Source organism: Danio rerio, chromosome 14, assembly GCF_052040795.2.
Source record: "Danio rerio strain M-AB ecotype USA chromosome 14, GRCz13ab, whole genome shotgun sequence".
Taxonomy (NCBI): domain Eukaryota; kingdom Metazoa; phylum Chordata; class Actinopteri; order Cypriniformes; family Danionidae; genus Danio; species Danio rerio.
This window is the reverse complement of record NC_141034.1, coordinates 3,310,001-3,322,852: the sequence shown is the minus strand read 5'-3', so window position 1 is coordinate 3,322,852 and position 12,852 is coordinate 3,310,001. Positions and strand designations below refer to the sequence as shown.

Below are 12,852 nucleotides of genomic sequence, written 5' to 3'. Positions count from 1 at the left end.
GAGCATTTCATAACTCACAAGACTCAACAAAGTTCTCCGCTTGCTTTTGTTAACATTAACAGTGCTCATGAAGGGTTTCATGTAAGAGTCTTAGACATTAATGAATCAGAAGGTACAGTACAGAGATACTACGCAAATTCCAGCAGTCTGCACAGAGCTGTGAATACAAACTGTTAGGATGGCATTTAGTAATCGCATGTGCCTATACACTGAACATTTCACTGAAGAAAACTTTTGATTAAGACCCAATTCACACCATTATCTACACGGCACTGCAAATGACTGTGATTTAGGTAGTAAAAAGACTGTAAAAATATTACAGTAAAAACCCAACACATGCTCAATCTGAAAACGTAGCCTTATATACGTTTCTGGAGCTATTGAACTATGTAGCCAGAGGTACGTATGGCTGCATTTCGTTTTTAAAACGAACACTATGGGGCGGTCTGATGCCTTTCCTATTCACGTTTACCAGCTGAGCAAAATGGGAGTGTTGGCAGGTATCGAGTCCAACAAAGAACAGTTCAAGAAAGCAGGTAAACAAAAAAGAAAAGCCACAAAGCAAAATCAACAAGTAAATAACAGGGTGAGAATGTGGTAAAATATGAAAACATGATAAGATTCAGGCTAGGACTTTTCTTTTACTGGATTGCTTTTGAAAACACTGTTGGTTGGGTTTAGGGAAGGAGGAAGGTGAGTCAGTCAATCAGTCAGTCTGTTATTTAGTCAGTCAGTCAGTCAGTCATCAGCGGCCTCTGGTGGATTTATGAGAGAACAGCAGGTATGAATGGCACTCGCGAGAGAAATTTGAGATCTCAAAAGCATACACAACGGCCTCTGGTGGATTCATGAAAACAAAAACTGCAAAAAAAAAATTATATATATATATATAAACTTAGCTCCTGGGATGTATTTGGTGCTCTCCCAAAATGTATACAGAGGTAAGTTTTCAGAATGTGCCTGGGTTGTTAAAGTCTGTAACTTTGTTAACAGTAGATTTACTTAATATATGGTGAATAACCGTAAATGTACTTTTTGGAAAATTTCCTGCATGATGCTTTTTTTTTTTGACGCTTTCTTGGTTTGCTTTTGTCTGTGTAACAAAGTATTGGTCTATTAACATTTAACAAAATGAAAATGAGTTTTTTACTATAATAAAAAGGAATTTGAATTGGTAGCGAATTTTTAATGGTAAAGTACTGGCACCCACAGCTGCCGTATTTCTTTAATGTTAATTTTATGGATTTTTTTTTCTAACTGGCTTATTATCTGTCTATTATTAAGAAATTGGCAGTATATTGGTACTTATAAAATACATAATCGTATTGATCTTATAATACAGTACATCTCTAATCCTGGGTGGCACGGTGGTGCAGTGGTTAGCACTGTCGCCTCACAGCAAGAAGGTAGCTGGTTAGAATCCCAGCTTGGGATAGTTGGCATTTCTGTGTGGAGTTTGCATGTTCTCCTCTGGGTACTCTAGTTTTTTCCCCCCACAGTTTAAACACAGGCGCTAAGTGAAGTTTCATAAACTAATTTTGAGAGGAGCACGTGATATGATTGAGCACTGCTGGTTGCTCATCTGTAATCAGTAATAATCCAATCAGATTGATCCAGGCTTACAATTAATGGATGGATTTTTCCCTACTGCCCTATCTTTGTTTGGGCAGAATCCCCCCTTCCACCCCATCTCCTCCTTTTCCTTTCCTCTTGAGACCTACCTGATCTCGGACCCCCTTAAAATTTACCTTGAGCTCAATTATCTCCAAGCTTCGGGTTCTCTCCCGGGACAGCATGCCAAACCTGCTATAAATGCCACGCAATATCTAAGTGGGAACTCTTGAAAGGTGAATAGGATGAACTAAATTGGCTGTAGTGTATGAGCTTGTGTAAATACAAGAGAGTGTGAGTGTTTCCCATTACCGGGTTGCAGCTATAAGGGCATCCACTGCACAAAACATATGCTGGAATAGTCGGCGGTTCATTCCGCTGTTGCGACCCTTGAAAAATAAGGGACTGAGCTGAAGGAAAATGTATGAATGACATCCCTAATCTTACCTACTGTAATGCCTAAATCCAACTCTACTACCTCCATAATTGTTAATAAGCAGCAAATTAGCAGTCTATGAAGGAAAAGTCATTGTTAAGGTGAGAATTGTACCTCAAAATAAAGTGTGACCAAAACCTTACACTTTAAAACCCATTTTCTAAAGTTTTCCTCTCTGTTAATGAATGTCTAAAACACATGAAAAGTTATCTTTGGTAGTTTCAATGCTCTGTATATAGAATTGCTGATGAGCTTCTCTTCTGAACAGCAGTAGGAGACATATGTGAGATCACTGAGGTCTGGAGAATCTGAGGGAGACGTATGCAAAACTCTACGTTTAATCTCGACACTCTCTAGTAGAGACAATTGAGATTTTAAAGAGATCTCATTTGTGATTTGTCTTTCCTCGGGGCGTACACAAACAGTTTCTCATTTCAGCTGTCTCGTTGTTAAAAAGACACACACACACACACACTCCCTCAGGGGAAGATCAGAGAGCAAACATGCAGGAAATTGGTTTGAGGTTTTATTTTGGCGGTGTTTCTGATAGTGGCCAGTTATTTGTTCTCTGGTTGACCCTATGTTCAGAAGGATGGACGGACTGAATGGAAGGAAAGGATAAAAATGAAAGAAATGTACAAAGGACATTGTTCCCGCAATGAATGGAGAAAAAAATCTGACACACACACACACACACACACAGACAGTGGGCTGTGAATTGATTTGCCGTTTTATTCCCTTGTGACACAGACAGAGACAGGCAGCCACCAAAACTTTCTGTGTCATAAATAAAACAGAGAAAGAGATTGAGGCTGAATTCACCAAGCAGCTGCACAATTTCTGCACACAGTATTTCAAGAATTTGAGTCTTTTCTTTTCAACCTCACACAATCCTGCACTGGTGTCCTAATAATGCAGCGTGGCTATTTCTATTTTGTCTTTCTCATTATGGGGTCTCGTTATAAACTACCACTGTACAATTGCTCAGTCTATGTTTGTTAGTCAGACCCCTTAGTTTCACAATTCTTTTTTGTGAATTTTTTTTTGCAAGATGAATTTTGTTGTGGTAATTCCCAGAAAATTTGCTGACAATTTTGCGAAAAATTATATATATATATATATATATATATATATATATATATATATATATATATATATATATATATATATATATATAAATTATAAACTATACAATAAAATTTTATAATTTTTTATATATATATTATAAATATATAAATAGAAATTTTCAGACATTACATTAGATTTACAGTAGAAATAAACCAACTTTTCAGCCAATCATTCACAAAAATGATCGGCTGAAAATTTGATGCATCTCCACTGTAAATATTGAACATGCCATCTAAGGGCGTATGCCAGCTTACTTATTTTGCTGCATGATTCACTAAAATCCATACATCAGATTAAGGAGAAACTTTGATTTTAAACCCATTTATGCAATGCTGTTTGTTTGAATAAGTTTGTAGGAGCTATGGATTTGGTAAAAACAACAAGCCATTGAACTATGTTAGGAAAGTTGGCGGTCCATTCCATTGTGGCGACCCCTGATTAATAAAGGGACTAAGCCCAAACAAAATGAATAAATGAATGAATGAATGAATGAATGAATGAACAAGCCATTGAACTATGTTGGGAAAGTTGGCGGTTTATTCCACTGTGGCGACCCCTGATTAATAAAGGGACTAGGCCAAAAAATTAAAATAAAATTTATGAATAAATGAACAAGCCATTGAACTATGTTGGGAAAGTTGTCAGTTCATTCCACTGTGGTGACCCCTGATTAATAAAGGGACTAAGCCCAAACAAAATGAATGAATGAATGAATGAACAAGCCATTGAACTATGTTGGGAAAGTTGGCGGTTCATTCCACTGTGGCAATCCCTGATTAATAAAGGGACTGAGCCAAAAACAAATGAATGAATGAATGAACAAGCCATTGAAGTATTTTGGCAAATGCATGAAACATGTTCCTGTTCATTACAATAACATCTTTTTGCATCTGTAAAAAAAACTGTTTCCCAGTACTGGGTTGCAGCAGGAAGGGCATCTGCTGCATAAATCATATGCTGGATTAGTTGGCGGTTCATTCTTTTGTGGTGACCCCTTGATAAATAAGAGATGTCTAAAAAAATTATATGAATGAATTATTGTACAATAAATGGTTGTGGTTGATCTTGGCAAACCGAAATGTGTATTCAAATCTTCATTTTTCTTTGTTAATGCAATTGTAATGCCATTAACAGTTCTTCCACAAGCAAGAAGAATATTGTGACAGTTTTTTTTTTTTTTTTTTTGTCCATGTAGCAATAATGGTATTTGTTCCCCACAGAAAATGCACCAAACCAACGGACCGAACTGAACCATAAATCACACTCAAAGACCAAGAGCAGAACTACTGATGGTGAGTCAATCCATCCATGCGCATGATTATCTATCTGTCTTTTCAGCTTTTCAGTATACACATACATCATTTATAAGCCATGCAGTGTCACTCTCAGAAATCTTTCTAATAGAGAGGTTTCTAATAAAGAAACATTACTATTCTCAGTTTTGAGAGTAATATTGACATTTTTTGTCACTTAATATATATTTTGATGAAAATGTTGACTTTTTTAGGATTCACTAGTGAATTGAAATTGGTCACACTTTATTTTGATGATCCGTTAAGTTCCATTGTAACTAATTCTCATTAGATTATAAGTAGACTGTTAGGGTGCTTTCACACCTACACTTTTGTTTCGGAACGTGTCTCGTTTGCCCAGTTAGCGCGGTTCGTTTGGCATATGTGAACAGGGCAATCGCGCTCTGTTCCGCGCCTAAGTAATCGCTCCGAGATCGCTTGAATGAGGTGGTCTCGGCTCGATTAAAACGAACCCTGGAGCGGATCGATTGCAGTGAGAAAGCGATCCGATTCGAGCGCGGTTGTATCACAGTGTTTTATGGATATGGAAAAGGCATACGGCTATATGAAGAGAGAATTATGATTATGGCGGGAAGTTTCGCGAGTCTCCGGATGCCCGCAAACGATTGATGATCTCCCGGTAATCTCGCGTCTCCCTCCCGGTCCTCAAATAGGCACCGTCGCGCACCCTTCTCACCCCTCCCCACCGCATCTCTCCTCAGACACGTCACGCGCCCGCACCCTGTCAATCACCACCAAACCACAACCTCTCCTGACAGCTGAGCGGGACGCCGCAAAATAAACCCTGACACTCTGACCAATGTGTGGAGAGTTTACTCGCATGTGACTTGTTTTAGCTCTTTTGGTCCGATTAGAAACTTTGCAGTGTGAAAGTGAACCGCTCCAAGAGCAAACAGCAACAATTTAACAGTTGTAATCTCTGTTTCGGAACAACTGAATTGGGGTTGGGGTTAGTGTAAGTTGACATGTACTTGCAAAATTTCTTATAGTCAGTTAAATATCTGTTGAAGCAGCAGTATCAACAGATATTAAGCAGACAGTCTACTAATACTCAAATGGACCATCAAAATAAAGTGTTACCTTGAAATTTATAAAATGCTTGCACATAAATGAATATTTCTTTTTTCTAAACATTGAGATCAAATTTCTATACAAATATTTCCATTTAGAGACTAAAATTAAAGTTTTTTACTTATTATTTTATTTCTTAAAACTTATTGTGTTTTTTTTTAAAAACACCGACACAAGACATGTCTGAAAAATGGAACCTTTTTATTTAAAAAGAAGGATACATTTGAACCGGCCACTTTATTAGGTACACCTTACTACCCAGCAGGCACACAACATTCATTCATTCATTTTCTTGTCGGCTTAGTCCCTTTATTAATCGGGGGTCGCCACAGCGGAATGAACCGCCAACTTATCCAGCAGCGGATGCCTTTCCAGCCGCAACCCATCTCTGGCAAACATCCACACACACATTCACACACACACTAATACACTATGGACAATTTAGCCTACCCAATTCACCTGTACCGCATGTCTATGGACTTTGGGGGAAACCCGGAGGAAACCCACGCGAAGGCAGGGAGAACATGCAAACTCCACACAGAAACACCAACTGAGCCGAGGTTCGAACCAGCGACCTTCTTGCTGTGAGGCGACAGCACTTCCTACTGCGCCACTGCCTCGCAGGCACACAACATCATAAGACGTTAATATTTGGTTAGATTTAGGTCATGACGTCAGGTGACCAAAATCTAGCCATCATCTAAGGACAATGTTATTTTGACGTCATGTTGATGTCCTGTGCCTGCAGGGTAGTGCCGGGTTGGACCCCCTTTTGACTTAGAACTGCCTTAATCCTTCATAGCACAGATTCAACAAGATACTGGAAATATTCCTCAGAGATTTTGCTCCATATTGACATGATAGCATCACGCAGTTGCCACGTTCAAAGTCACTTAAATCACCTTTTCTTCCTTATTTTGATGCTCAGTTTGAACTGAAGCAGCTCATCTTCAGCATGTCTACATGCCTAAATGCATTGAGTTGCTGCCATGTGATTGGCTGATTAGAAATTTGCGTTAACAAGCAGTTGGACAGGTGTACCTAATAAAGTGGCCGGTGAGTGTATGTGTGTGTGTGCGTTTATTAGATTTTTTTTTAAATAAACCGAGTCACAAGAAGAGCCCTAACATGATAGCTGTGACCTCTGACCCTGTGACCTTGTGCATTACCGTCTCTCTCTCTTGTCTTCTGCATGAATTAAAGCTCTCTCTTCTGGTTGCCACAGCAACAGTGAAGTGTGACAGTAATTGGTCCGCTGTGCTGGAGAGGTGAGGGAGGTGAACTTTAACCCCCCCAGGGGTCAGAGGTCACAGTCCCACCTGAAGTGCCTCTGCATCGCTGTGATTAGACACTTGACCTGCGTTCCTGAGAGAGGATAAGTAAGATCTGAATAAAAATGGACTCTCCTGACCCATCCATGTCTAGCGTCCGACAGCCTGCGCGTGTCATGCAGTGTTTGAGGCGCAGTGGCTGAATCTGTGAGTCCTGCAGCGCGGCTTCGGCTAATTAAACCACAGGGAGGCCAATGACTGTCAGTGAGTGAACACACCTTGAGTTCCTCCTCACACCTCCAGCAGCACCTCAGTCATTACTGACCAGACCTCACATAGAGAGAGGATGTCTGAATCATGTAACGTCTGCCATGTGAAGTAATAGCAAAGTCTCATTAAAGTCTGCATGAACCGGAAGCTGCCACCGTTCACTGCAGTTTAGAAACAGAATATTAAATAAAGAAACAGTGGGCGTGGCTTGTTTTTTCTACTGCAAGCTGATTGGATGTTGTAAAGTAGGCATTTCAGTCAGAAAGATTTGGGAAAAGGGTTTGGGGAGAGTTATAACAACCTAACATACACCTCCTCCTCACCATTTCTGTTTGTTGTCAGAGCTGACAGCTTAAGGGGCGTGGTTAAGTGTGGTAACCACAACCAATTCTTCAGCCAGACATAATCCGAGAATTTAATTGAAACAGATTGTGCATGCTACTAAACTAGCAATGTGAGCTAACAAAATCAACATGGTTAGTTTTGATTTTATGGGGATTTTAAGGGCAAGTCAATTCACTCTGTGGCTGTCTTTAAATGGTGTCCTCGGGTATTCGGTTTGAATAGGAAAACATCAAATTCTCCAAAACTGTTTGCCAACATTACAATTAAATTTCAGATTTCACCAATAATCACCAATAAAATTCACCAACAACTGTTAGTTTCATTTCTAAATGTTCGAATCACACAAAACCTGCATTTTTTCAGGTTGCCTACCTGCTTGCATTAATCTCAGTCATCAACATAAAAGTTCAGTATTTTATTTTATTTTATTTTATTTTTATTTTTTTATATAAATTTTTATAATTTTATTGAATATTTTTTGTTTAATATTAGCAATATAAAAGTTTAGTATTTTATTGTATTTAATTTTATTTTATAACTCGTTTTATAGCTTAATTTATTTTATTTTAATAAATGTATTTTATTATTTTTATTTTAATATATTTAAATTGTATAGCTTATTTTATTTTATTAGTTTTAAACATTTGATTTTACTATTTTAATTTTAATACATTTTTATTTTATAACCTATTTAGTTTTTTTATTTTTGAAAATATTATTTTAATTTTAATATTAGCTCTATAAAAGTTCACTGCTCTAATTTATTTTATTTTATTACTTATTTTATAACTTATTTGAAATATTATTCTTTATTATTTATTAATATTATTATTATTGACGCTTTGTGTCAGCCTTATTTATTTATTTATTTATTTATCTATCTATCTATCTATCTATCTATCTATCTATCTATCTATCTATCTATCTATCTATCTATCTATCTATCTATCTATCTATCTATCTATCTATCTATCTATCTATCTATCTATCTATCTATCTATCTATCTATCTATCTATTTATTTACTTTTTATTTATTTATTTATTTATTTTCATTTTTTTGAATATATATTTTGTAAATTTTCCTATTTGGCTGAGCACCCAGTTAAAGCAATGTGTGTGTTTTTTTTTTTTTTTTTAATTTGCACTTTTATGTTTAGTTTAGTTTTATAAAAATCTGTAAGCTTTCAGATTAAAAAACAACAAAACATAAATCACAAGATGGATGCTAGCTAAACAGTAGCCATGAATTATAATTTACTTTTGAGCAACCGAGATGGTACCCCTCTTCGAAGTTGCTGCCCTACGCAGCGTGCATACTCTGCGTATAGGAAGCGGCGACTCAAAACGCAAACTCATGCAACACATTTCTGTGAAATTTTCAAAGTTTGGTAAACCTTTGGTAAACTTTGACTCCAAAGTCCAAGCTTGTTGAACTCTGACTTGCGAAAATGCGAAATTGCATCACGTGATTGTGTGAGACCAAGAGAAGAAAAACCCCTCTGTACAGAGATTTAAAATGTGAAGCAATCACTCGCTTTATTTGTCATTCATTCATTCATGCATTCATTCATTCATTCATTCATTCATTTTCCTTCAGCTTTGTCCCTTTATTCATCAGGAGTCAAAACAGCGGAATGAACCACTAACTTATCCAGCATATGTTTAACACAGCGGATGCCTTTCCAGCTGCAACCCAGAACTAGGAAACGCCCATACACACTCATTCACACACACACACACACACACACATACGCTACAGTTTCACCTATAGCGCATGTGTTTGGACTGTGGGGGAAACCGGAGCACCCGGAGGAAACCCACAGCAACACGGGGAGAACATGCAAACTCCACATAAAAATGCCAACTGATCCTGCCAGGACTCAAACCAACGACTTTCTTGCTGTAAGGTGAAAGTGCTAACCACTGAGCCACCGTGTGGCCTCTATCAGTGTCTAAATATCTTATTTTATCCTGCTTCTTTTCACAGCGCCATAGGACAGAATTTCACACGCTCAAACTCTAGTCTGACCGCGGCTTTAAAATCGAATGTCATTCACAACTTATTTCCCTGCAGTAATGTGATCCAGCCCTAGTGAAATGTTGGACAGCAGCTGATTTTCTTTATGAGCAGCTGCCGTGTGCTAAGAGTGTCTGATAGCTGTTGAAATCTGACAGTTATTCAAATTTTTATAAGTGATCCTATAGACAAACATTCTTTTTTTTCACAATAAGCATCCTGTGTTAGAAAGGAAATGGTCAATTTTGATTTCACATCAGCTTTAACAGTCAGGAGTGGCTCTGCTAGTTCAAGCACATACAAATTCTCTCTCATCGACAGATTTTACACTTTACTTGCTTGATTGTTTGGTCTAAAGCAGGGTTTGGCTTCACTCTCGTCCTCAAGTATCCGTAAAAAACTCAAAAGTACCAGCATTTGAAGGTCCTGTTTAGATCGGTTTTGATGAACACACTCAACTGGCAAGAAACTCAATGACAAATGCATTATTCTCTCACAAACCAATTGATTGTCATGCAAAGCAAACAGTAGAGCTCTGAGAAGTCAACCATCACTTCTATAGTGCTTTATACCTCAGAGATATATCTTCAAACTTGCTCATTTACCTTTTAGGAAAATAACAAATTCAGTTAATGGAATATCAAATATAAAACCAATTATAACTTAGCTGTAAAGCAGCTGTAAAAAAAAGTTATTTATTTACAATAGTGTCTCTATTCAGCTTTTTTAACTTTATTTATTTCCACTGCATCAAAATCCATGGGTTTGTTCTTCGTACGTGGATTACTCAATTGGCTGGATGTTGACGATTTGACATGATCCAGGATCGTTTCGATCTACAAAACCCATCTGAGGTTGTTGTCATAGTAACAATTCTGGTAGCTCAAACCTGCGTAGGGGCAGGTTCATTTCATATAAATAGGATTAGATTGGCTCAGTTCAAGCAAAGATAATACTGAAAGTATGTACTGAATGCTGATATTTTCTTACAGTAGTTATATACACTTGGGAAGATATATATATATATATATATATATATATATATATATATATATATATATATATATATATATATATATATATATATATATATATATATATATATATATATATATATATATATATATATATATATACCACCACCACTTGTGTGCAGCATCCACTTGGATGATGCAACAGCTGCCACAGGACAATGGTACAAGTGCGCTCACCACACACTAGCTATTGGTGGAGCAGAGAGATAGTGATAGAGCCAATTTGGTGGATGGGGATGATTGAATAAAAGGGGGTGAAGGGAATTTGGCCAGGACACTGGGGTTACACCCCTACTCTTTTACGAGAAGTTCCATAAGGATTTTTAATGACCACAGAGATGTGCTCAATGGCAGTATGAGGTTCCCTTTTATATACTAGGGCAATAGGACTCTTATAGACTGCAGTTTCCATGCCCCCTGCTGGCCTCACTAACATCAATTCCAACAGCAACCTAGTTTCCTCATGTGGTCTCCATCCAGATACGGACCAGGCGCAGCCCTGCTTAGCTTCAGTGAGTAACAAGTCTTGGACTGCAGGTTCAGGGCTTAATTTGTACCAGAACAAAGTCCAATCCGGATCCGGCACCTTTGAAATCTGATCCGGCACCTCATTTTACCGTTCACACACACCCCCGTCCCACCCTGCTACTCATCAACTCTCATCACTTTCATCCACGACACCCCACTCGCTCTTCACTTTCTTCGGCGACTCACCAACCCTTATCACTTTCGTCCGAGACCTGAGCTGGAGCAAGCTGAATTGACGTTCTAGGCAATCAACGATCACACCGCCCTCAACCCAAAAGTTCAAATGGAAGTAACTGGATTGTGAAGGGAAAACTGGGGGGAGGGGGGCGATGGTGGGTTTGGGTGTTGCGGGCGCCGCCCTCACTATTTAGAGTCCCTCACCCCTAGGTCGCCTCTATGGATGCATCGGCTCTGTCCGCTCTTCACTTTCGTCTGTAGCACCACCCAACTTCCACCTCCCCGCTCTTTCCTTTCATCCTCGATTCTTGTCCCTCCTCTGGTAACAAGCCGGATCCATTACCCCGATCTGTTCTGGAATCTCGCAACTTACAAATTAAGCACTGTACAGGTTGATATGGCTGTGGAAGTGAAAAATAAGGTGTTCTATTAGCAGTGTGGCAACATGTTGTCAATGTAGTCAAACAGATATTATTACCAAATCCAAACCAAACAGACACATATGCGAAGCGTCTGACCCGAAGAATAGGAAACTCAGTGAGTGTTTGTTTTTAGAGCAAAAATGAGACAAATTGTAATGCCGTGGGCCAACATGGTTTCATCTGCTCTCCTCTGCAAATGAACGCCACCAGCTGAGCCAACATGAGCGCTGGGCTGTTTTTCCAGCATTTCAGGAGTACTTCGTCATGTCTGAGCCAAAATGGCCGCCGGCTGGTGGTAAAAGCCAGCTGGGATGTACAGACGCGATCGGGCCAATATGGCTGCAGGACAGGTATCAAAGTCTTCAGGGACAGACGGCGCGTTTTCAGCCAGGATGGCTTGCGGCTGCAGATATGTCCTTTGTCAATGAAACGCTGGAGAGGAAAAGCGGGCCGCGGACGGCAACGCGCCTCCGTCACTGCCCCAATTAGAGCTGACGTGCCGAGAGGAGAGAACGGCGGATGAAAGAGACGAGTGTTTTTACCGCAGTAATTCCCAACGCAATTCATCACAAAGACAAGATCCCCTTTCCTCCGCTTGTGGAGAAGGAGAGAGTGAACACGGAGCTGCAGTGGCCCTAATATGGGCTTTTGCTGAGACGGTCGCTGTGAGAATCTGCCCTCTCACAGAACGGAGACTCTCAGAGCCCTCACAGCCACAACAGCACACAAGACATGTCGGATAAAAGCCAACAGCAGACATTTGTTTCCCCATGTAAAAAGCCCCAAGCTTTTGTAAATAGGTTTGTTTTATGTAAAGATAAAGGCAGGGCAGTTTTTATTATTGTTATTTAAGTATTAAGTATAAAAATTAAGTTAAAACATTTACTTTTTTTTTGTTCTGGTTCTTAAACTGTCAAATTCATATGTCACATCATTTTTTAAATTAAATAAATTAAAACAAAACAATTAAAATAAATAATTAAGTTAAATTAATGAATTAAAATCAAATAGTTAAAATAAAAAATAAAAAACATTAAAAATTATTATTTACAGCTGCTATCAGCTGCTTTTTTTTAGCACGTTTCTTGATTTCCTGGCTTACAGACTTCCCAGAGTGAGTGAGTGAGTGAGTGAGTGAGTGAGTGAGTGAGTGAGTGAGTGAGTGAGTGAGTGAGTGAGTGAGTGAGTGAGTGTATAAATGAGTGAGCAAATGATTAATCAAATGAGT

At 38.6% G+C, this 12,852-nt stretch overlaps 1 protein-coding gene across 6 annotated transcripts in view; it reads left to right on the top strand.

The window, feature by feature from the left end:
• The window catches only part of spock1 (SPARC (osteonectin), cwcv and kazal like domains proteoglycan 1), a 289,085-nt gene that overhangs the window by 184,486 nt on the left and 91,747 nt on the right, over positions 1-12,852 (top strand). For all 6 annotated transcript variants that reach the window (XM_087281132.1, XM_087281134.1, XM_087281133.1 and 3 more), the window contains exon 4: positions 4,396-4,467. In XM_087281132.1, coding sequence (XP_087137258.1) covers positions 4,396-4,467 — 72 coding nt within the window. The remainder of the gene's footprint in view (positions 1-4,395; positions 4,468-12,852) is intronic.